Source organism: Schistocerca piceifrons, chromosome 5 (assembly GCF_021461385.2).
Source record: "Schistocerca piceifrons isolate TAMUIC-IGC-003096 chromosome 5, iqSchPice1.1, whole genome shotgun sequence".
In the NCBI taxonomy this organism is placed as follows: domain Eukaryota; kingdom Metazoa; phylum Arthropoda; class Insecta; order Orthoptera; family Acrididae; genus Schistocerca; species Schistocerca piceifrons.
Window position 1 is genome coordinate 124,533,268 of NC_060142.1, and position 26,870 is coordinate 124,560,137.

Consider the following 26,870-nt stretch of genomic DNA (forward strand, 5'->3'; position numbering starts at 1 on the left):
ACCATACTAGATTATACCTGCGGGGTCTGTAATAATTTCCAGAATCTATTTTGAATGTTTATCAAATGCATCCATTTTTAGCAGTGTTTCCGTGTTCCATTATTACTGTGTTGCATTTTGCTGTAAAGAGATTTCTTGTGCTGTCTGCCGCCACCTCCATAAACAAGCCAGCAGAACTTAAACAACATATACACCTGGCAAAACTGTTAATAGCGTTATAATTTTCCTAAGTAATTTATTTCATAAACAAAACTGCTTTTAATAAATATATCTTTCTCTACTAATAAAACAAGCCATTCAACTGCAGAAGAAACAGTGTAAAAACCTCAGGTTAGAAGCGTAAACTCTGTGGTTCTTGTGTCATGAAGACTGACCAGAGCAGCAATAGAAAATAGGTTGATGGGGTTGTTATTCAAATTCTTTCTCTTAGCACAAGTACTAAAAAACTATGTCAATAGTTCATGCTTATCTGGCAATGCTATTATGACCATTGTTTCAGTTCATTATTTATTTAGTAGCCGACAAACCCGGTATTGTCCGGGTACTCATATTGCCAATTTTTTTTATTAGAAACAGACACAAAGAAATGAACTGTGTTTATAATGTAATATCAAAAAAAAATTCATTTTTGTGTATTTGTGAAACACTTTTGAAATTATGAAACAATGACACAAAGATAGACCCATAATGTACTGCTATTTTACATATCTGCAACGCGATTTTGTAAACGTCTCTAAGGCAACACCTCTTCATAGCTCTATAGATGGCTATTGTTTACAGCCATTTGCAGTTTGGCATTGAAAGCTGTAAAAAGTGCTGGCAAGTGTAAGGAATTTCCATAAGTTGACTTGACAGTAGGAATGTAGTAGGAGTAAATAAAAAATGTATTAAAACTTCCTGCTTGTCACTTCTTCACGCATCTCAGTGTTTATGACATCATATCTCTTGAACTATGTGTCATACTATGATGTTTTTGTGTAGGTATGTTTAGCAGTATATGTGGATACTGTCTGCAAAATGTGTTGCGAATAAAGTTAGTAACAAAAAAATTTAACGTCGTGCAAAATGGGGCAGTTTTTCAAGCATCTCACCGTATATGATGTCATATCTCTGTAACTATGACAAGTAGGTGGTTCTTACCCCGTCAGTGATTGTTGCCTGACAGGGAGGGATATGTGTAACAGGTTTGGTTGAAATCATTCCAGTGATTTAGGAGAAGCTGTTGAAAACACACACACACACACACACACAATTCAGTTTCTTTGGCAAAACTCTAAGGCCTGTGCCTGTTTTTCAAACTGATATCTTTAGCCTGAACCAAACTGTGTTAAGTACGCTTTGTGCAGCTATTTACATTGATGAGTCAAACATTGTGGCCACTGCCCAATGTGAGACTGAATACCACATGATAACATTCCGGATATACACAGTAAGGAAACTATATATACGAGGTGTGTGAGAAGAGTAATGTGACCGACAACACTGCAGGCTATCTGGCAATGCTGTGTTAATCTGCTTGTGTAGACTGGTGTGTTCATCCCTGCCAGACCCTTAGTACGAGATGCAGCTACATACAGCCATCACGTGACTTTTGAGGGTGCCATTGTTGAAGTCATGTTCTTTTTTTATGTGTTACAAAAGTGTAACAGTGGAATTTAGAGCGATGTTATGCAATCAAGTTTTGTGTTGAACTTGGGGAGTCAGTGAGTGTGACTTATGAAAAGTTGAAATAGACTTAAGGGGGACATTCCTTATTAAGACCACAAGCCTTTTGCTAGCACAAGTCATTTTTGGAAGGCCAAGAACATGTTAAAGATGAACCTCGCTCAGGGAGACCTTCAGCTTCATAAACGACAGAAAGGTCGACCGCGTGCATGATCTTGTGAGATTTTTGCTCCAGGACAAACTGTCTACCAAAAGTTCTGTAAAGATGTCCTTGAAAAGCTCAGGAAAAGGGTGAACGGTTTGAGGTAAACATAGCAGACAAGTGGATGCTGCATCATGACAATCTACCCTGTCTCACAGCCACTTCCATCACATAATTTTTTATCTCAAAAGGCATTCCTGTTGTCCCACAGACCCTGTTCATCTGATCTGAGTCCTTGAGATTTTTTTCTTTTCGTGAAATTGAAAAATGTTTTGAAAGGTTGTCATTTTGGGCTCTGGAGAACAGTCAAAGGAACGTGACTGACATTTTAAAGGCCCTACCAGATGAAGCTTTTCAGCACTGCTGCCAAAATTGGGAACAAAATCTCCAGTAGTGTATGGCTTGTGAAGGGAACTACGTTAAGGGGACAATATTGTTGTTTTTTTTAAAAAATAAAATCGTTGATAAATAAAAAATCGGTCTCAGTACTTTTCTCACACACTTCGCAGATGGAGCAAAGACAAATCAGGAATCATTCTACCAACTTTGACAAAGGGCAAATTATTTATGACCTGGTGCCTGGCTACAAGCATCTCAGACACAGAGAAGCTAGTCAGTCGTTTATATGCTACTATTGTACAGGATTTCCCGTTGGCATAAGAAAGGCTGTATGTGGACATTTAGATGAGCGGAAGAATTTCAGTTAAATAACAAAAATGTGAAAAACTGACTGGATATTTATTCCATTAAATCTAGCATAAGGTATTCAGGCATAAAGCTGCGGCTAGTGAGAGGCCATTGACAGCTAGACTGATGGGGCGTGTTGCCCGAATAGGGAGAAGCAGGGGGATTGGGTTGGAAGCTGGCTGGCTAGCAAGAGAGCACCCCAGTGGTGCTGGCACATTCTTGCTAGTCTGCCCTGCATCCACAATGTGATCCTTCGCAGCCCTCTGTTTTACTGCTGGAGGACACTTTGCAAAGTGTGATTAGTCAGCAACACAGGCGAAGCGTTACCTCGTCAGCAGTATTCGCTGTGAGAGAATTATTCACGTGGACTGAGCACGTGTAGACGGTGATATCCTGTGACATCCCATACCCACTAGCCCAGGTCAAGGCACAACCTCACTACACTGTAACACATTTCTGTTGCATCGTAATTAAGAAGTGGAAAAAGAACTCTAATAAACTTTTTCCCCCTCAGTCTAGCAATCCACCCTGCATGCTGTCATGGGTATCTATGGGAAGTAGTTAAATGATGATAAAACTGTGAGTAGGTGACAAGGTTTCGAACATCCGTGCCTCATCCCAGAATGTGAATGATGGAGTGGTGTCCACTCTGTTAAATTGTTTGGGCAACGATCTGTTGCAGACTTGGTACAGGCACAGGTCCATTATTGATCATAGGGCTCTACAGCAGATGACCCCCTTCATGTTTCCACGTTGACCCCATGACATCATCAATTACAATTGTAGTGGATATGGGGTCACAGAGATTGGACCATGAACTGATGGAAAAGTGTCACCTAGTTTGATGAATAACATCCCTTGACACAGCAGGTCAATGGCCAACTCCAGATACACCACCATTCTGGCAAATGGCTCCTCAAAACATGCACTATGCTTTGTATGCAGGCCGATGGGGGCAGTGTTGTGCTATGGGGAACATTCACCGAGGCTTCCATGGGACCTGCGATGTAATTGAAGGCTCCATGACAGCTGTGGATTATATGACATTAATTGCGGGATCACCTGTATCACTTCACGCTTGAGTCTTCCCTGACAGCAATGGCATCTTCCAGCAGGATGCCTCTACCTGTCACAAGGTCCAAATAATCCCACAGTGGTTTGAGGAACATGATAATGAAATCGTGTTGATGTCGTCACCATCAAATTCATGTGGTCTAAACCTGATGAGACACATTTGGGATGTTGTTGGGTGCCAGACCTGCACCCACAAACCACCAACCTGTAATTTACAGGAATGTATGGCCTGTGCATGGATGTCTAGTGCCACATACCTGTCGGAAGCTACCAAGGACTTCTAAAATCCATGACATGGAGAATCACAGCTGTGTTGAATTCCATAGGTGGACCAACATGTTATCAAGGAGATGCTTATTATGGTTGGCCTCTTTATATGGTGATAGACTTATAACATTAAGCAGCTTGAAAGGTCAATTTAAGTTTAGTATACCTATTAATCATACACAGTTTTAAAAATGTGACATTTGCAGTTGATAAAAATTAATAGATTATGTGCACCAGCTACAGGAATATAATTAAAATACATCATAATTTTCTTTATTTCCATATCATTTATTTTGATATCAAAGTTAAATTGATGGTGTTTACTCTTTACAGAGTTGTATAATAGCTTACCCTTTACCAAAAAAATTGACATGTATCCATAACGTACTAAGATGATAAAGGAAAGAATAATATTCCCATGCTGTCAAACTGTTACTCAAGTGCATTAGTTCATATAATATCCAGTCTGTCTGTGGCACTGATGGACTCATATCTTTCACACTACTCGTGTGAGGCGGAGTTGTGTGCAGAAGCTGTTTTTGCACAGGTAAAGATCAGCTGGATTGGACCATGTGTCACTCAGCAGTGATTCTACATGATTATCATCACTTAACTCACAGACACAATCATAAGCAAACTTCTAGCAGAATTCTAAGTGTCTCATGTCAGGAAAAGCAGCAAAGGTGTTCCCCAGTAGGAGGATATCTCCAAGTGTCATCTCTCCCCTCATATTTTGCAAAATTTGTATTGCATGTGTTTTTACATGTGATCTGCCAGTCCGGGCTTTTTATCTCACCAACCAAATTATTTTTTAGCAATTTGCACTATTCTTGAATAATATGCTCTTTTTCCATGCTAAAAATCCATGTTATATCTGAATGATTTGACAACATTTGTGGAAACTTATATTTTTAACATACTTTGATAGTTCTATTCACCCAGAGTTTGTTGTTCATGTTTTTATGATTGTTCCATTCATAATATTATCCATACAGTTACATACCATACATATTCCATGTCATGACCAGTAGTATCTGTATAATAAATGGAAGCTCAATCTGTTACATAACACCTTCTCTAAACTGAAACTTATTGGTACTGCTGAAAATACCAGCATTGATAATAAACATGGTTAATATAAAGGAAGATTTCATTCATTTCATTGCCGAAGAAACTGGAGATCAGAGAGTTGGTACCACTAGCTCACACTTCAAATTTCGATGTTATGTCAGCTGCAGCAGTCAGACGGGAAGATTGGAGAACTGGCTGGCTGTCATGGTGGGGGATGGTGGGATCGGGGGGGGGGGGGGGGGGGGGTCGACAGATGGAAGTTTTAGAAGCCATGATGCACTGGTCAACTACACAACATGCATTTGCTGTAAGTGGGCATTCCAAAAACTGAGATGACTTCATTTTTAGGTAAACACACTTTTCATCAAGCTTTTAACTTGCTATCTTCCAGTGCGATTAACCTTTGGGTGAGGAATTTCGAGACCAATGGTAGAACCACAAAGAAAAGAGGTTGCAGAGTACAAACAAGCTGAACTCAACAGAATATTGATCATGTGTGTAAGACGCTTTATAAATATGACTATGAAAATCAGCTAGTCAGAACAATGCAGAACTTGGTCCCAGCAGTCGATCTGTGAGAAGGATATTGTAGAGTGATCACTATCGTGCTTACAAGCTGCAGATTATCCAAGCCTTCCAATCGTAAAATTACAATAACTGTATACACATTTGCCAAGCAATGTGAAATATCGGAGGAAATGCAGAGTGAGTTTACAACTTATAGATGAGTGATGAAACCCACTTTCATCTTAGTGGTTTTGTCAATAAGCAGAACTTTTGATATTGATCAGATGAAATATTACATTGTCTCCATGAAACCCCCATCCACATACAAAAAGTAACAGTTTGGTGCACAATATCTTCTCGGACAATAATTGGACCTCATTTTTTTGTAGAGAAACACATTGACGGTAAACTCTAAACATTGTGCTGTGTGTTGGTAACATGTTCTTTGCCTGAACTCGATGCATATGATCCAGATGAAAAAGCACTCTTCCAGCAGGGTTGTGCAACGGACAATATTACTGCTGTGTCAATGGACTTGCATAGTGTTTCATTTCCTGGTCATCTCATCAACAGCAATAGTGATACTTTGTGGCTTCCCCATTTACCAGGTTTATCTGTACCAGACTTTTTCCTTTGGGATTAGAAGGAGAGAATTCACTAAGAAATATATAGACATTCTGTTGGAGATACTAGGTAATGTTGTGAATGAATTCATCCCCAACTCCAACAATGTGTGCGAAACCAGGGCTGCCATCTGAGTGACACTAGATTCAAAAAATGATAACTTTCAAGGTAAACTATTAATTTCCTCTTGTGCACACTAAAGCCATGCCAAAAAATAAATAAAACTTGTTAAACTCTACAGTTTGTGCAACTTTTTTTAAACTTCCTATTTGACTGCATTGCACTGTAGTAGAGGGTGATAATTTGCAACATGTTATGTTCCTTCATTTACGCTGTGGAACAAGTAGGGTTGCAGTGGCTATTCATTTCAAGCTGTTGTGCATAGTTTCCTCTTAACTGAACCTGTCACTTTGTTGTTTTATAGTCATCAACTGATAACCATATCTACTGCAGAATCAATTTGTGCAATCTGTTTCAGTTCAATTTTAGCAGTGGATATTATATTTTGAGTCATTTTTCATCTGCTCATTCTTTTTAGGTCACCAAAGAAACTGCATACCCACATGGAGATTGTTGAGGAAAATGAAAACACTGATTTCAGAGCAAAGATGCACAGTACTCATCAGTTGCAGCAGTTGCCCCAGATTTCTGAAGGCATGTATGAAATTCTTCTCTTTACTTCCATGCAGTACGCGATTCACTCTTACACATGCATTTTCTGAGCTCATGTGAAATGTAGAACATAAACTGGGTGTGTCACTGGTTTCCAGATTATTAACATATTCTACTGAATAATGATAAAAAAAGTAGAAGATAGATGGTACTGGGTTTTGGTTAGATAAGAAGTCTTGTGGAGAGGAAGGCTACGCATGGCTACATTTTTATTTGCTTCGGTACAGAACTTATCAGCGATTCTGTTTATTATTGATTCTATGGTGCTTCTTTCTTTTACTTTTTCATTTGTTTGTACTGTTAGTTTTTTTGAGGGGTAAGGGGCGGGAAGATGAGAGCATTAGAATAAAAGCTGCTATGTGGTAAAACTGTTACTTGTTTTAGAAAGCATCCTCCCCCTCTTTACTCTCCACCATCCTCCCTCTCCCCATCTCCCCCTCCCCCTTTCCCGTTCCCCTTTCACCTTTACTTTCTTCCCCTTTCCCTTTGCCCCTTCCCCTTTCACCTTTACTTTCTTCCTCTCCCCCTTTGCCCCTTCCCCTCTCTCCCACTTCTCCATCACCTCTCCCTCTCCTTTTCATCCCCATTCTTCCCCTTACTTCCCCACCTTCGTCTCCCCAGTTCTTGTCCTACACTCCTCACATTCTTTTGACAAATCCTGTACAGTGTGGTCAGTTCTGGCAGAAGACTTAGTGACCATCTTGTGAAGTACTGCAAGGATCTGTTCAAGACCACCTTGAAGAACGCAAACATTAACCCAACTACATTGGATGCTGTGGAAGAAAAGCAGACTAAAGCTCTTGCACTTGACCATTTCAGCTAAGTTTAACTGTTTTAAGAAAATTGTAGAATACAGGACAGGATGTCGAACCAAAGTAAAAATTATAGTAAATAACTACTTCAGCCACCCATGTTATGTGCAACATATATGGACACACGTCTAATGCATGGATTGGTCTTCTAAGCCAGCAGTAATTTGTGTGAAACTGTCGGAGAAAAGCGTATACTCATAAACAAGAGATGACCAATTGATAATTGAATGCGTGGTGCATTTTGCAAGAAACAAGACTCATTATAATGATTATCATGAAGGTAATGCCTCAAGATTGTCCAACCAACTAACATAATTTCAAGCACGGTAATTTCAGCTATTGACAAAAATATTAAAAAAATTATACAGTTACATGTAATGCATATTTTATACTAATAGCATTTATTGACTTCAAGATTACATAAATCACATCATACCTAGAGGCTGTGAAATCTGTTTTGCAACGTCAGAAGGTTAACCATGCACAATTGGATTTTGTCCATGTAGCGAATAAATTATCCCTCTGTATAATTAAGGTAACTGAAATAAACAGTAGAGTCACCAGGATAGCTGTGACAGCAGACCTCTATCCAAAATCAGTTAACTTCTTATGATTGTAAAATTTAAACAAAAGAAAGAAAAAGAAAACAAATCCGTGAAGTGGATTCTGAAGTGATATAATCAAATGGAAAAATAAAATAGAGTGCACATATTTTGAGGGGAGGGAGAGAGGGGGGGGGGGTCTGCAGAGGTACCTGTGTTGTGTTTTAACAGAGGGAGACCCCTCTTTCCACAAACTTTTAATCTTCGTTGATCCATTATTGCATCAAGAAAGGCAAACTTTTAAATTCAAATGAGAATCTTCACCTGCCGCAAGACAACCACTGATTCCAGGAAAGCATGCAGAAGTTTTATTTTGACAGGAAATACCCAACAGACACATTCTTTCCCATAACTGTGATACAATCTTGTACCACTATTAGTACAATAAAAAAAATCACAGTGCTTTTAAATTTTGCAGTTTGAAAACAGTTATAACAATGTGCATGGACAATGTTGTTGTGGCACACAGTGAAAGATCTGACTGTTGCAAATGCCATTGTTGCACTAATACTTTTCAGATCTATATTGCAGGAAAGCATTGTTTGAATCACCATGAAATAAAATTCTGTGCGTAATCCAAAAAGATAGTTTGTTAAACAGTGAAAACACTCATTTGCAAACAGAGAGTTGACAAAAAGCAAATCAAGTGAAATAACATTACAGAGCTTTGTGGAGTAGTGGTGTAATTCAGAACAATGCTTTTCTTCTTAATGATATAATTTCCACACACTTTCCGCCAGATTAGATTTACAGAAAATCCTGTAATGACAATTGTGTGAAGTGATTAAACACTGTAGTAACAATTTCATCCAGTCAGTCATTCAATCCCTCTTATTACCAAAATAGCATCATTCTAATAGTTCATTATATATGAAAATTAAAAAAAAAAATAAAAATGCAACTGCAGACTACATATTCAACATCAGACCAAAGAGAGACTATTTTTCAGTCATCATTCAGTGTTACTTACCTCAGTGCTCTATATTTCACCTAATCGTAGAGTAGTATTTATTTCACTTTCAAGTTTATGGTTTTTATAGCTTGTTTTCAAGATTTGATCATTTGGCCAACTACTTAAGTCACCTTCTTGTAATTTAGGTAATTTACAATAGCAACTTTAAATGTGATCATAAAATATATATAACATTCCAAGAACTTGTGGTATTTATGAATGGTTAGAGTAAAGCAGGAAATTCTGCAGAAAGTGTATTAGGTGTAACAACCTTTATTTCTGTCCATGTCCTTTAATTGATGAAACAAACAGTCAAACATTTGAGCTTCTTTGTATTAACAGGCCACTGTCTAGAAAGTTTGAGTGTATGTAAACTGTTAATAGCTTATAAGCAGAAACAGATGTTGTACATAGGAATTCTTCATCGAGTACATATTTGTATATTTTTCCAGGTGCTAAACTGGGAAATTCTCTGACTGAGTCATTGCAGGAGTTACCAGTTCCTGAAGTTGATTGGTTGCATTACATAAGACAAACAGAAAAATTTCGCAGCACTGCTGAGAGTGCCAGAGGTCTGTAACTCTACTTTGATGAACCAAAATACAAGTTCATACAAACACCTTATTGTATTCTTAAAGGACAAAATTTGGTGCTTGTTGTTATAATTATTAGTTTTTTCACAGGATATTCTATTCATTGTTACATTCAGGTGTTTTAAGTGTGATAAAAGATGGTCATCAATGCCTATTATTTAAAAAAGGAACACTGTGATGTAGAGAAGACATTAGGATAGTCTCCATTAATCAAAACTTCTCCATAGGATTCCTTCCCAATTAATATCAATAATAATAATCCATAAATAGTATAAAAATGTGTGTGTGTGTGTGTGTGTGTGTGTGTGTGTGTGTGTGTGTGTGTGTGTGTGTGTGTGTGTGTGGTGCTATAGGACAGATTTCAACCAAACTTGGCACACATATACCTTAATGTCAGGTGACAATGACTGAATGGGGTAAGAACCACATAAAAGTTCTGCATGAGGCATGGCATTTATTACTAATTGTATTCATGAGACTCTTTCCAGGCCGTGTGCACATATACCACAGAATGTAAGTGCAAAACTATATCATTGTACAACATGTAATTCAAAAGATATGATATCATAAACAATGAGATGCATGAAAAATCTGCTACATCGTGCATGACACTTAAATTTATACTTCTTTGCTACTAATTCTGTTCGCAATAAATTTCACAGACAGTGCCCACATACGCCGCTGTATGTACCTACAATATTGTATCATTGTACGACACACAGTTCAGGAGATATGACATGATAAAAATTAAGTGCAAGGCCAGACACTGTGTGGTAAGGGCATGGACAGACAGCTATAAATAAATACTTGGGCAGTGCTGAGTTTCTCCGCTAGTGATAAATTTGTCAAATACTTCTGTCTGTATGCTTAAAATTTTATAATTAGTCTGGTCTACACTTGTGTGTCTGTCGTATTGCAAGTTGTCAAGTATTATCATTGTATCTATTATTATTATTATTATTATTATTATTATTTATTACTGGCATTTCTCTCCTATCTACATCCACAATAGTCAAAACGTGTTTCTGTGTCTACTGTACTTTAGTCCTGATTCTTACAGTATTTGTTCGGGAACTGTTATTGACATGCAAGTGTCTGGGTAATTATTTTAGTGGTCTGTTATTATGTAGTTTGTAGTATCTTGTATGTTAATATTGATACACCACAAAGACAATATCAACAATAGTGCATTTTGCAATGCTTTTCTCAATTGTTATCTGTACTTGTAAGGTAATTGCTGAGTATGTGTATGTATTGGGGCCAAAATGCATGTTTATGTTGCAGGAATAAACACAAAAATTGTGGCCTTGCAACATCATCCCTTCACAATACACGATTGTATTGCACAGATGATCAAATTGGTAGCCATGACATCCCTGTCTTCTCCTCAGGCAGGACATTTGATAAGCCAAGTAAGTTTGCTGCAGTCCGCAACATTAAGCTGTTCTTTTATATTTCCTTGCTCATTTTTACTAATGTCTGTGGCCCATGTATAAACTGTATCTAATGGTTACCAGTAGCACTTTTACAGTCATCCAACAGTCTTTATTCATTTAGATATGAAAGGTATAGTAAATGGTTCATCTGATCATAATAAACAAACATTGTTAATACAAGAATCCTAGCAATTAGGCTCACATTACTGTGTTCCTCAGAGTAATGTGAAGACTGATTCACTGCCTAGTGCAGGTATTGGGCTGTAAGGTGTTAAGAACTTGGAAAGCAGAGTGTTAGAGCATAGTCGTGCTGGTGATGTGTGTCACGACTTGTATCTGAATTCTTCTGATAATAGGCTACTTGTATTTTTAATTGCCAGAAGCATCCACTCCAGCCAAAGCAGAGTCCATTCTCTTTCTGTGACAGACAAACTGAACAGCAGAGTAAATATAGTTGGAAATGGAAAAGGATAAGAATCATTGTAAATATAATGGACCACCTTCTTACATCAATACAGGAAAATTGAAAGGCAAATGAAATATCAGCAGATATATTAAGCTTATCAGAAGTATGTAAATGATGTGTTGAATCATTCTTTGAATGCCGTATCATATTAGTGGGACTGCAAAAACAAGTGTTAGTAGTTAACAAACCAGTCAGCAGAAAGGAGCTTAAGATTATCAAGTTGTGAAGAGAGTACAAATAAGAGAATTTGAATTTAATTGGTTAGTCTTTATCTGAGAAGGATTTAATATCCAACTTTGGATTGTTTTCTTCACCAAAGTTCTCAATGACGATTGATTCATTGTGGAACATCAATTTGCAGTTTGCTTTCAGATCCAACAACCTGCAGTGATTCGGCTGCAAGAGCAGTAACGAGTGATTCGTAGGGGCAGGACAAAAAAATTCTCAGCTCGATTTTGATATACTGGTATGTGTTGCACAAAAGAGTCCAAGTGAAGTTGGGGCTTAATTTGTGTAACAGTATTGTCTGTTTGGAGTTAGTAGCCATATTGTGTGTAATTGAAGTGGTTGGTTGGAATGCTGTGCCATCATATAATTTTATTTATTTATTCAACCTGATCTGATTAGGTTCCATGAGACCCTCTCTTACATCGGGGCAGGGTTTCACCACACATACAGTACCTTTTTGCATCATAGTTTCTTAAGAAATAACATTTTTAATGTGACAAATAGTAAAATGGCATGAGTGTCTGAAGTGGCAATGTCAGTAAATAACACTGGCTAATTCTCTGGTTTAGATAGTTCATTGCCAGCAGATGTTAATCGAAAATGTTGGAGGTGTAAAAGAAGTCAGCTCCATCATTCTCAACAGTTGATAATTTAGTAGCTCAGTTTTAATATGTACTTTCTTCTTTTGTTAATGATGCATATGAAAGACCTCCTCAGCACAAGATGGATGCTAAAGTTTTGGAATGCTCACATGGAAAATCCGCAATGTTTGAACCATTAAAAAAACTCATTTTGTGTGCTGATTTGTTGCTGTAATCAGTACATGGGTGTACTATTTCATGACAGAAATAAAACATTAATCAAAGCAGTGGGTGGATCCAGGTTATAATGGTACTAACTGGTTGTAGCCTCTTCCTCTTGGCAGCACCACAAGTTTGTCACATCGAAACTGAAAACTTTTTGGATGTTGAGCAGTGTTAAACAATAACATATTCAACAGAACTATTCCTAGTCTCACGTGTTCAGTTATTTATTCAATTTAAGTTGACTTTCTGAATGATGGCCAACACCAAAAAATGCAATTCTTGTTTGTACCGATAAAAGAAGTTCACAAAGATATTTAATGACACGTGGGTGTTCATTGAAGCAGTTTGGGTGGCAGCGTGACTTTGTGCACTTCACTACTTAATGAGATCAGAGTGGCCACAAATTCTCAGAGATATATTAGCTTGCTGATTGTCAACCATGAACTTTCATACATTTTCAAATAATGCGAGCGGCACGTATTTTCATTGAGATGTTATCTGAGTTGTTACTCTCACAAAGGCATTAAACAGTTACAACACTAAGTACTACACAATGCCACTGCCATGATTTCCAACCCCAGACTGAATTTTACCAAAGAAGTTCATAAAGATAGATGACTAGGGCCACATTTTGTTCAGTAATTGAGTGATGACGAGAGGTTAGTGCCACTGACTCCTAGTGCCAACTGAAGACTTTTGAGGAGGGGGGGGGGAGTATTTATAGATAAGCAAAAGAATATCTCATGATTTCAGTAGGTACATATTAGCTAAATATTAATTTATAAAGCTGTAAAGTAAGAAGCTACTATTGCAGATGAGTTGTGTGTTCCAACAATAACTTGATTTACATGATATATGGTTAGTTAACGAAGGAAAAAGGATTTCAGAACTATTTAGTGTGTCTCCAGTGTGAATTACCTATGCACAATTACAGTACTATGAAAAGGAAAGATTTATCAATGAAACTAATAATTTTTTTGAAAATATAGGTAATTGAACAGATAAAGAAATCTACACACCAAGTGGCGGGAGGAGAACACACAAATAAAAGGTATTACAGTTTGCTAGCTTTTGGAGCCAGTGTCTCCTTCTTCTGGCAGAAGGATTGAAGGGGAAGGATGAAGGACTGGTGAGGTTTAAGAAAAACTGTAGTCTGGAATAGTCACCCAGAATACCAGATCAGGGGAGATTTATTGGACAGGGTGAGAAGGAAAGACTCTTTGTTGGAAACTGCAACAGATGGGATTTGAAAACCTGAGAACTTAAAGGTGAAAAATAGAGTAATGAAAGATGTATAAAACTAAAAGAAAGTGAAGAAAGGAATAATTGCTGTGAAGAAATGCTGAGACTGAATTAATCCACGTAAATTAAGGCCAGGTGGGTGGCGAGAGCCAAGGACGTGTAGTGCCATTTTCCATCTGTGGAGTTCTGAGAAACTTATGTCTCGAGAAAGAATTCAGATGGCACATATTGTGAAACAGGCACTGAGGTCATGACTGTCATGTTGTAGAGCATGCTGAGCAAGAGGATATTCTATATTCTGTGTTGTCAGTACATACCCTCTGCCTGTGCCCGTTCATCCTAAATGATAACTTGGTGATAGTCATACCAATAGATTGTTACTCACCATACAGAGGAGACAATGTGCTTGTGCAGCATTTTCTCTTTATGGTACGTAGCAATATTATCTTTTTCATTATACTGTTGTTATTCCATCCTGGACTTTCCGTTTGCAAGTACTGTTGCCATGTTTTAAATTATGGTAATTTATACAATTCCTAATTAATGACTTCATTGAATACTGAAGGGTTTCATTTGATTGAGGAAAGTTGGAGCAAGAAAAGTATGATGAAGAAAAGTATGATGTGGATTTTGAGAACTAAACAGAAATAGTGGCTCTAATGCCAAAAGTAAATTTGGGTATGCCTGTACTTTAATTACAATTGTGTATTAAGTTAATTAGTTTTTGGACACACAAAAACATGGTTACCAGAAAACATGAATCAGGACTCTCTATCTAGAAGTGCCAATCCTATCAAAACTAATGATTAGCTCATTTGAATATCTCCATTAGACACTGTTACAGTAATTTCAGTTATGCATTACTTTTAATGAAGATGGTTTTAAACAAAACTAACTATATCCCTATAATTGTTGGTTGGAAATTACCATTTGACTAATAATTTATTGAGAGATACTGCATGTACAGTATTGTGGTCATTTTGAGTATACTGTATGTAATATGTACAAAGTATGTGTGGTCAGACATGGCTTTTAAGTTATTGATAGAAATAACAAAAGCAGATGAAGAGGTTCCAACAAGCTCTGTTTCAAATTTGAAGGTGAAGCCAATATCACATGACCAAAAGAGCAGTGTTTGTGGTGATGCAAAAAAGGATTCTTCAGAAAAACAGGAAACAGAGAGATTAGATTAATACTTGTTCCATAGATCATGAATATGACACTTCGTAATGATGTGGAACGTGTCAGGTTAATAAAAGATGTCTGTACAAGATATTACATTACACAAAATATTGCATGACACTAATGTTTAAGTCCCCTCCCCCCTTAATTTGTATCTAAAAATTCAGCCAATGAGTAGAAGGAGTTGTCATCTAGAAATTCTTTTAATTTATTTTTAAATGTTAGTTGGCTATCTGTCAGGCTTTTGATGTTGTTTGGTAGGTGACCAAAGACATTTGTGGCAGCATAATTTACCCCTTTCTGTGCCAAAGTCAGATTTAACCCTGCATAGTGAAGATCATCCTTTCTCCTGGTGTTATAGCTATGCATACTGCTATTTCTTTTGAACTGGGTTGGATTATTAACAACAAATTTCATAAGTGAATATATATACTGTGAGGTTACTGTGAGGACCCCTAGATCCTTAAATAGATGTCTGCCATGATGACCGTGGATGGGCTCCAGCAATTATTCTGATTACACGTTTTTGAGCAATGAATACTTTTCTACTCAATGATGAATTATCCCAGAATATGATGCCATATGAGAGCAGTGAATGAAAGTAGGCATAGTAAGCTAATTTACTGAGATTCTTATCACCAAAATTTGCAATAACCCTAATAGCATACGTAGCTGAACTCAGACGTTTCAGCAGACCATCAATGTGATGCTTCCAGTTTAACCTCTCATCAATGGACACACCTAAAAATTTTGAAAATTCTACCTTAGCTACAGGCTTCTGTTCAAAATCTATATTTATTACTGGAGTTGTGCCATTTACTGTACGGAACTGTATATACTGTGTTTTATCAAAATTTAAACAGAGTCCATTTGCTGAGAACCACTTAAGAATTTTGTGAAAAACATCATTTACAATTACATCACTTAGTTCTTGGATTTTGGATGTTATTACTATACTTGTATCATCAGCAAAAAGAACGAAGTTTGCATCTTCATCAGTGTGGAATGGTAAGTCATTAATGTATATCAAGAACAGTAAAGGACCTAAGACCGAACCCTGTGGGACCCCGTACTTGATAGCCCCCCAGTTTGAGGAATCAGCTGTTGTTTTAACATTACATGAACCACTTATTTCAACTTTCTGCATTCTTCCAGTTAAGTATGAATGAAACCATTTGTGCACTGCCCCACTCAAACCATAATGATTTAGCTTATCTAAAAAGTGTAGCAGAAATGATGACACATTGAAATAATGAGCTGAGAAATGAATACTTCCTTTAAGTTGGAGCAAACATAAAAGCACCTGATAATAGACAACCAAATACAGATGAATTATATTTACTCCAGCAGATGCTGTTTACATCCCCAGTAACCATTACTTTTGAAAATGCAGCCTCAGTAGGATACAAAAATCATTATATCATTAAATAGCAATAATTGCAGGGGGCTGTGGTCATGTTTCTAACAGACTACCAGTATTAATCTCTTATGATGATTTGGTAGCAAATTATTCAAGGTGTATGTCCTAACAGACTTATACACAAAGTAGTGACACCCATGTACCCACCATATACTTAAAAAAAAACTGATATGGCTAATCAAGGGATACTGCCTAATTTTTCAAAGTAACTTTTTTAGTTGTCCCTCAGTTTGACTTTCATGAAGAATTTATCTCTATGAAAGCCATTTATAACTTTACAAAGTAAGCCCTGGCAAAGCTAAATAAGAAAAACTATCCCGTTAGCATTTCCAATGGGACTGTTACATCATTCTTCCTCTAACACACACACACACCCCCTCCCATCCAGACAGTGAAGATAGTAATTTAATAGGCTTACAGCTGGTTACTAAAATGTATTATGGAATTTCAATAAGCAGAAACAACTTGCTGCTGATAGAAATAGACATTAATGGTGATAAAACAGTGAAAAGTCGAAGTTATGAATTGGTCCATGATGCACACTCTGATAGTGGAGTTGTTAGTGTACTGTCTGCTAGAAGAAGGAATCTGTGGTAGTGTCACAGTCTGACAAACAGTTTTAGCTTGTCACAAATTTTCATTAATGATCAACCAGCAAATGAAACACTGTGTGTAAAATTTGTTGCACCCAGTTGCCTAAAAGTTTAAAATTTGGTGGTAAATAAATGTACTAATCAAGATGCTCAGTTCACCATGTTTTGAACTTAGAACTAAATCTCACTGCATTGGCTTGAAGACACGATGTTGTCTAATTTAGTGCAATTGCACTCCATATTCTCTTACAGAATTGTCTTCTGGAACAGTTCATAAAACAAAAACAATGAGAATATTGTGTAAAGCAGATAATTGCATATCTTGCAGATTTTTCTTAAAAGAACTGTACTAACCTGCATTTTCTACTGATTATACTCCTGTGTTATACATGTTGCTACTAATGAAAATCAGGTTCTTTTAAACTGTGCTTTACACAATCACATTACAAGAAAATGATAATTTTCATGAAAAGACTTAGGGTTCAGAAAGGCATTCTGTATCTGGTACAAAGCCTTCATCAAGCCCTCAGCCATTATTATTGTTGTTGTTGTTGTTGTTGGTGGTGGTGGTGGTGGTGGTGGTGGTGGTGGTGAGGGTGAGGGTATTCAGTTGGAAGACTGGTTTGATGCACAGTTGTCTACCCTATAAAAATCGCTTCATCTTTGAATAACTACTGCAACCTACATTCATTTGAAATTGCATTATTTCTTCATCCCTTGGTCTCCCTCTACAATTTTTACCACCCAGGCTGTCCTCCATTACCAAATTGGTAATTCCGGGATTCCTTGGTAAGTTTTCTGTCACTTCTTTCAGTCAGGTTGCACCACAGATTTATTTTATTTCCATTTCTGTTTAGTACCTCCTCATTAGTTCTGTCTACCTACCTAATCTTTAGCATTCTTCTGTAGCACCACATTTCAAAAGTTTCAATGTTATTCTTGTCTTTACTGATTATTGCCCACATTTCACAAGGACACATTCCACACAAATACCTCCAGGAAAGACATCGTAACACTTAAATCAGGGTGGCCGCGGCGTACCAGACCACACAAGAGATAGGTGGGTGGGCCAAGGCTGGGCCTGTCTCAGCTTTACTTGGTTGTTTTCGGATGTATCTGGTACAGGATGACATTTCATTTGGTATTACGGTGTGGCAGTTTTCAGTCTCCACAACTCTCTTCAGTTTGGGAGAACCATGGTGTCAGCACTGTTTACCCTTTGTTATTTGTTCGTGGTATGAAGGGCGTTCAAGGTCCTGGGCTGGTTCCACAAAAAGAGGCAGTATAGTGATCTATCATCACAAGCCTTTAAAAATGAGAGGGATGAGAATTCTCAATATATATATGTTATGCAGTTGCATAATCGACGGGTACTGCAGATTTGCTATGAAACATTACAATACCATGCAGAAAGAATTTAATGGTTTAGTTAACTTTGAAAGAGCAGAAAATTACAACGATTGACAGAATTCATTATTCTGTCATCAAGAAGCACTTAGTGTTAAATTTGCAGGCCTGGAGCTTGTGAGGATATTGGTAGTACGAATAGTAAAATTTCTGAAGTTGCATGCATTATTCCACTAATGAAACTGAACAAAGTCTATTGGAATTTTATGTGTTACTGCAAAGTACGTTGGTTAAGTCAAGGGGAATGTCTGAAATGATTTTTCAATATAAACCCGCTATTGAATTTATTAAGGAAAAAGAAATGCAAAAATGAAAGTTACAATGTCTGGAGTCAATTGCGTATTTGGCATTTTAAGTGGACTTCACTGCACACTGCCCACTGTAAGACACTGCAGTGTGAAAACAACGTATTTCTGATTTGATGGGATTAAATTTTAAAAGAAAATTTTATTGTAGAATGGGCAAATTCTATCAGACACAGTCCAGTTAAAAAAAAAAAAGAGGTTTGAAGAATTCGTTGTGGCCTTGAAAAAATTTTAAGGATAGTTTTCTGAACATTTTGAGAACATTGCTAATCTTATGCTTGGTTTTGAGACCGGTTGTCATTTCAGTTGAAAGTGCCCCTGTGCAAGTGTGGATGTGATTGATTGATCTGCAGTGTAGTTCCCATTTTAAAGACAATTCCTTTTACATTAAAACTGTCCAGGACACCTGCCTTGTTTTTCTCACGTTGTATTTCTATGTCTCCCTAATGAGGATGCAAAAGTGCTGCAATATTTCAATCAACGTAAGTGTTTGGAAGACCTTTTTTTTTTATTATGAAACTAAGTAAATCACAGTTACATTACAGCATGAATGTGAAAATCAGTGAAAATGCCTTGTTGGTCCATATGCCAACAGTTTGTATGAGATAAAAATGATGTCTTCATCATGTCAAAAATACTTAAATAATACTAAAAATTTGTTGTGATCTGTGTTATTGAGAAATATGAAATCAATTTGTGTGCAGTGCAACTGCATTGCCATCTAAGTACAGCATATTTGCAGTTTCCCTCTTTTTGCCTGCCTCCCACTCAGACTGTGTGGTGTTGTTGTGGAGAAAGTGAGTATTATGTCCCTCAAGCCAGGGTACAGTTTGTGGACTGAATTCCTGGCTGTCCCTGACTTTAATATACAGTGTGCCCATAAAGTCCCTTTACAACTTCACAATTTCATTACCACGGCAGTTGCTGAAATATTTTGACTACATTTCTTTTATTGTAATCAGTGTTTATAAAAGTTTTTTTGACAGTGTTTAATAGACCTCCATATGTTGCACGAAGCACATAAAGACTGTACTCGATTTCTTGCCATGTTTACTGTAGCATAGTGTCATCAATGGCGGCAATGGCATTATGAATCCTTTGCTTCAAGTCACCAATGTCCCGTATCTGTGTTTGATACACAATATCTTTTACATAACACCCCCCCCCCCCCCCCCAAAAAAAAAAGGTCCAAGGGAGTGATATCTGGCGAACACGTTGGCCAAGGAATTGGCCCATCCCTCCCAATCCATCTACCTGGAAATGCATCATTGAGGAACCAACGAACATGCAGTCCCCAACGAGGTGGTGCTACATATTCGGTCAGAAGATTGAGGTAAACATCTGCTGTAACTGCTGACTCGTTGAAGAAAAATAGACCAATTATTCAGTTGCACATGATTCCACATCATACATTCACTTTTGGACTATCCTGGTGAATCTCCCTAGTCACATGGGGGTGTTCAGATCCCCAGATTCTCACATTGTGTCTGTTTAATGTCCCAGAAACATGAAAAGTTGTCTCGTCACTGAAACAAACTCGCTTGAGGAATGCTTCATCCTCTGAAAGGCATTCCAGCCTGTTGAGGGCAAACTCTGTCCGTTTTGGCTTGTCATTTGGCTCAAGTGTCTGTAACAGTTGCACTTTGTAAGTGTACAACCATAAGTTCTTGTGGAGGACCTTATGCATAGTTGAACGTGGTAGTTGCAACTGTCTGGCAGCAGCGCAGATGGACTTCGTAGGTGAATGAATGAAGACGTTTAAAACACGATCGATGTTTACCTCAGATGTTCTTGGTCGCCCGCTCCTCCCTTTATCCAACACTGTCCCAGTCTCCATGAATTTTTTGTGGCATGCACAGATTGAAGGGTGTGATGGTGGATCTCTTCCATACTTTGTTCTGAAGTTTCATTGAGTCTGAACATCTGATTTTGTCTCAATAAACCAGGACACACATTGTGCCTTCTCTTGAGGAGTTGCCATTTTATAGAGGTTGAGTTCCTTCCATCAGCAGAGTATCTGAAACACAAACTTTTCGTATATATAAAAACTTTACTAAACAGTGATTACAATAAAAGAAATTTTGTTAAAATATTTCAACAACTTCCATTGTAATAACATTTTAAAGTTGTAACAGGACTTTATGGGCACCCTGAACATTAGATGTTAACAAATTTCTCTTTTTCAAAAACACTTTTCTTGGTATAGCATTTTATTGTACACGGTGACAATTATTGAACTATGGTATGCACACTCTTTATTCAACATGTAAATGTCCCCCCGCCAAGAACCATGGACTTCGCCGTTGGTGGGGAGGCTTGCATGCCTCAGCAATACACATAGCCGTACCGTAGGTGCAACCACAACGGAGGGGTATCTGTTTTACTAAGAACTGACTTTATTTTGTTGACCTTGTGCTGCTGACCAGGCACTTCCTTCACAACTGACCACATGGTTTTAATTTTATCCTGTGAATTAATTATGCTGTTTGCATACTACATACTCTTTGCCTTCCTAATAACATTTTAAGGACATTATAATACTGTTTTTAATGGGCTACTGTAGCTTGATTGTGACTACTTTTAACATTTTGATATAATTCCCACTTTGTTCTACATGATACCTTATCTCACTAGTCAGCCACCTGGGCTGCTTATTACTGCTAATACCTCGTTTAGAACACTAAATGTGTTAAGGAAAGCCTTATATTTATCATCTATGTTATCGTCACTACAAACATCCTGCCACTCTTGTTCCTTGACAAGGTTTAAAGAACTCTCTATTGCCATTGGATTAACTTTCCTACATAGTTTGTAATTATATGTGACATTTGTTTGAGTACAAAAGCCTTTTAGTATTTAAGTTTGCCCATCTAGTAATGAAGAATGAATAAAAATACTGTCTATGGCTGTGCTACTGTTCCCCTGCACGCTAGTTGGAAAAACCAGAATCAGCATCTGATCATATGAATTTAGGAGATCTACCAACATCCTTTTTCTTGCCCCATCGTATACAAAATTTATATTGAAGTTACCACACACAATTAATTTCTGGAACTTCCTACAAAGTGAATCAAGAACCTTCTCTAGCTTGAGTAGAAATGCTCTGAAGTCAAGAGTTAGGGGACCTATAAACAACAACAATTAGAAATTTAGTTTCACTAAATTCAACTGCCTCTGCACAACATTCAAATATCTGTTCAGTGCAGTGCCATTATACGTCTATGGATTCAAATGGAATACTGTTTTTTTTTACATGCATAGCCACTCCCCCACCCCACAAGGAACTCCTTGAAAAACAGACAGCTAATCTGCATCCTGGTAAAGGAAGCCTCTGAATTGTCAAATTATTTAAGTGATGCTCCGACATACCAACAATTTCAGAGTCAACTTCTATAAGTAGTTCACTAACTTTATCTGTAATACCTCTTATATTTTGATGAAATATGCTAATTCCTTCTCTACTTGGAAACATGATGTCCTCTGAAGGTGACCCCTTAGTTAGAGGGACTTCCTTTAAGCAGGTATACTTGATAGCTGACTCAATTTAAGAAAGGTGCAGCTCTTAACACCAACTACTACAGGAATTTTTCCATGAGTGACCCCACCACCACCCACTACATTGTCACCTATAAGCTTTGCCAAGCTCCCCTTCCCATACCTATTGAGGTGCAGGCCATGCCTAGTGAAACCCGATCTACTGATAGACCCACATGATACCACTGAAATGTGACCCATGCCCTCTACCATCAGCACCCTCCCCAGCCCCATGTTACCATGCCTAACAGCCGCATAATACGAGGCCGATCATGATGCTAAAACAGTTGCACGAAATGCACATTAGTGCCACCAGTTTGAGTAATTATCTTTACCAGGTCACCACCTACATCATACTCCCCGTCCCTATCAAGACTGCTCCCTTCTCCACCCACTATCTCTACCCGATCCTCCTTCGTAAAATTCGTACATAATTCAGCTATGCTGTTGGTCTCCTGAGCCAACCCCGCATTAGGCTTCACAATGCTGGTGACCTGAGACTCACTCCCCAACACTTCCTGCAACTGCTTCTTCGCTTTCACTCAGAATAGCAATGTCATGAGTGAATCGTATAACTGATATCCTTTCACCTTGAATTTTAACTCCACTTGTGTACCTTTCTTTTATTTCTGCCATTGCTTCTTTGATGTATAGGTTGAACTGAAGGGGTAAAAGACTGCATCCCTGTCATACACCCTTTTTAACCCGAACACTTCGTTCTTGGTCTTCCACTCTTATTGTTCCCTCGTGGCTCTTGTTCATATTGTATATTACCCATCTTTCCCTATAGCTTACCCCTATTTTTCTCAGAATTTCAAACATCTTGCACCATTTGATGTTGTTGACCACTTTTTCCAGGTCTACAAATCCTATAAACATGTCTGATTTTTCTTTAGTCTTGCTTCCAATATCAACTGTAGCGTCAGAATTACCTCCCTGGTGCCTTTACCTTTAATAAAGCCAAACTGATCCTCATCTGAAACATCCTCAGTTTTCTTTTCGATTGATCGGTATATTATTCTTGTCTGCAACTTGGATGCATGATCTGTTAAGCTGATTGTGCGATAATTCTCCACTTGTCTCCTCTTGCAATCCTCAGAATTGTGTGTATGATGTTTTCCCGAAAGTCAGATATTATATGACCAGACTCATATATTCTACACACCAACATGAATAGCTGTTGTGTTGCCACTTCCCCAAATGATTTCAGAAGTTCTGATGGAATGTTACCTGTCCCTTCTGCCTTATTCAACCTTGAGCTTCAAAGCTCTATTATATTCTGATTCAAATACTGGATCCCCTATCTCTTTTATACTCTGCTGCAACCACTGCACAGCTTTTTATATTGGTACAACTACCAACCAGCTGTCCACCAGAATGAACAGCCACTGCCAAACTGTGGCCAAAGGCAAAGTAGACCATCCCCTCCCCTCAACCACCACCACCACCACCACCGCCGCCGCCACCAGCTTTTCTGAATTTTGCAGATGGAACTTACCCTTAAAACACATTCTCCAGTCCCAAAATTATCTCGACCTCAACCTACAGTAACCTACTGGCCCCACAACCTCCACCCATCAGTTTTTGCCCCCTCGTCCTATCACTTCCTCCCCTCTCACATTCCCTCTCCCTTTTTGTGTGTTGCCCTCTGCTAATGTACCTGTCCATCCTTTCCCCTTCCCTGCTCCCCTACTTTTCCTCTCCTCTCCTTTTCCACTCTATCCTTTTTTGCCCCCTCCCCCCCCCCCTCCATATATATATGTACACACACTCCACTCCTTGATGCTGCACCTGTCAGTTTCTACTCCCTGCACACTCTGCCAGGCAATGCTCTCCTCTCCCCCAACCATATTCTGCTATCCCTCACTCTTCCCCGCCCCACTCCATATTGCTATTAACTTGACAGTCGCATTCCTGTTGGAACTGCCAGAGGTGGCAGCTGACTGTGTGTGAGGTATGCTTGCACAAATGTGTGATTCTTTGTGTTATGCCTATCTGCGACTCAGCATCTCCGCTATATGGTTAATAGCAACTTTGCTTCTCATAAAATTGTTACATTCTATCTTGGAGTTTCCATTATTGTATTTTCAGATATACAAATTTTGCACTTATGTCCATATATCATCAGTGGTCAGTGTTACTCTGTTCTCTTATTACAATGTGGTATAGATTTAGAACTCTTATGCTATAAGCTGTTTGGTGTTTTGCTGCAGTTGTTAGGCATCCTTCCTCATAAATTTTGTGATTTGATGTCTTATTGTCAGGCTTCACAGTTGTGACAGTTGGCTAAAGATGCTATTTGGTTACAGTTGCTGTGGTGTGTTATTGTTATCATTTGTGCTGTAAGTATGATCTATCTAATTGATGGTCTGTGTGTAGTTGTTTGTGTCTATCAAATATTGTTATCATTTGTGCTGTAAGTATGATCTTTCTAATTGATGTGTCTGTGTATAGCTGTTTGTGTCTGTCCATTATCTTTGGTTAGGGATTCAATAAAATGTTGTGTAAAATGTTTGTGTTTTAAATCTGTTTATTCATTCAGAATGGTATCAGGCTGTTGTATTTTGTGTACGTGCATTTCTGTCCCTGTGAGTATATGTGTAAAATTTTCATTGGTAACTCCATTGGTTCTGCATTCTGATTATCTTTCTTTAGTTGGTTGAAGAATGCAAATAGATTATTTTCACTAATTCTCATGTGCTCTCGATATCTTGTACTGAACTCTGTCCTACGTGAAATTTATTGCAATCCTGACATTCGATTTTGTATATGCCAGGGCTTGTGTGTACTTTGATAATTTTGTTTTTTCCTGAGTAAAGTCTATGTCAAATATAGGTGTTCCTTCTATATGTGAATTGGCTAATTATATTTTTCATTAGTGAGTTTAATTTATTTGATATTGTGCCTAAGTATGTTGTTGGTATGTATGTTACTTTAGGCTTTTGCTTTAGACTTTTTTGGTGTTTCTCTGGATAATTTTATGTCCTTGTGTTTTTTGATTGCATAGGTGTAGTTTTTCTTTTGAATATCAACATTACAGGGTCTGTGCTATTTTGTTGTCCTATATATTGTTAGGTGTATTGTAAGGTATTGTATGGCAGCTTGGTTCAGTGGTAGATTTTATATTCTGTTGATCATGGCATTGAAGTATACGTGCTTGTGTGCCTTTGGGTGGCATGAATTAGCATATATGATGCTGTCAGTTGTGTACTTTCTGTAAATTTTGAAAATGTGTGAATTATTGTTGTTGGTGAATGTGAGGTGCAGAAAATTAATTGATTTCTTCGTTTCTGCTTCCATGGCTGAAGTGCATTTTAGGATATTTATTAAATTCTTGATGGATATGTTACATGTAAAGTTCATCTCCATCTATAAGGGCTAGCGTGTAACCCACATATGTGAAATAATTAAGAATTTTCTTGGTTAGGGCATTTGTGGGTGCAAAAAATTTTTCTTCTAATGTATTCAAGAAAATATCTGATAAGGTGCCAGTAATAAGCAACCCTTGGTTACTCCATAAACTACTGCTCATGTGTTTAGGATACCCACCAGACCAGATTAAAGGAAGACATTGAAGCAATTCAGTGACATGCTGTTGGAATTTTACCAATAGGTTCAGCCAGCACACGAGTATTACGGAGGTACTTCATGAACTCAAATGAGAATCCCTGGAAGGAAGATGACATTCTCTTTGTGAAAAGCTATTGAGAAAATTTGGAGAAATGGCATTTGCAGCTAGCTTCAGGATGATTCTACTGCCACCAATGTAATTTTCCCATAAGAACTGTGAAGACAAGATAAGACATATTAGGTCTCATATGGAGGCATGCAGATAGTCATTTCCATGCTCCATTTGCGAGAGGAACAGGAAAGGGATACCCCTCTGCCATGTACTGTATGGCAGTTGTGTACTCTGAAAAAGAATGCATGCAGGCAGGCAGACACTACGGAACTTCTTTCTTTCACTATCCAATGCTCAGCACATCATATGTGCTACGAGTTTCTCGTCACAGTATTTGTAAAATAAATATTATTTTCCGTCTCCCTGCAATGTTTATCGCCTGTTATTGTAATTACTAGTAGATTGTTTCTGTTTCAGGTTGTGCTCGTGTGCCGAAACATTTTGTGTCGGCAGGTACACATTCTTCGCCTTCTGCAGCAAGTACAGTCTACAGCCGAATGGCATGAGCTAGATGAGAAGGTTGCTAGTCTTGTGGGCACAATGGCAGCACCAGAAGATGCTGATCCTCTTACTTCAAGGTAACTAAGTATCTTCAAACACAGTTTTTATATTGCTTTGTGTGTCTAATTCTAATAGGTGGTTAGTGTATTGGCAACCACAAAAATTATCCTCTTCTTACAACTCATGTAGAAAAGATATGTAACACTTAATGGCAGGCAGGAGCAGAAAATGGCTGTTTAACTTGGTTGATAATGTGCTTATTGGAATAGTCAGTGTAAATTTCAAGAACCATTTCATACTATATTTGTATTATTCTGTGTATTACTCCAACATACTATAA

General features: G+C 37.9%; 1 protein-coding gene across 2 annotated transcripts in view; it reads left to right on the plus strand.

Moving 5' to 3' along the window:
* Positions 1-26,870, plus strand: part of LOC124797948 — a 144,217-nt gene that overhangs the window by 36,704 nt on the left and 80,643 nt on the right. For both annotated transcript variants that reach the window (XM_047261093.1, XM_047261092.1), the window contains exons 7-10: positions 6,636-6,751; positions 9,588-9,707; positions 11,013-11,140; positions 26,447-26,607. In XM_047261093.1, the coding sequence (XP_047117049.1) occupies positions 6,636-6,751; positions 9,588-9,707; positions 11,013-11,140; positions 26,447-26,607 (525 nt within the window). The remainder of the gene's footprint in view (positions 1-6,635; positions 6,752-9,587; positions 9,708-11,012; positions 11,141-26,446; positions 26,608-26,870) is intronic.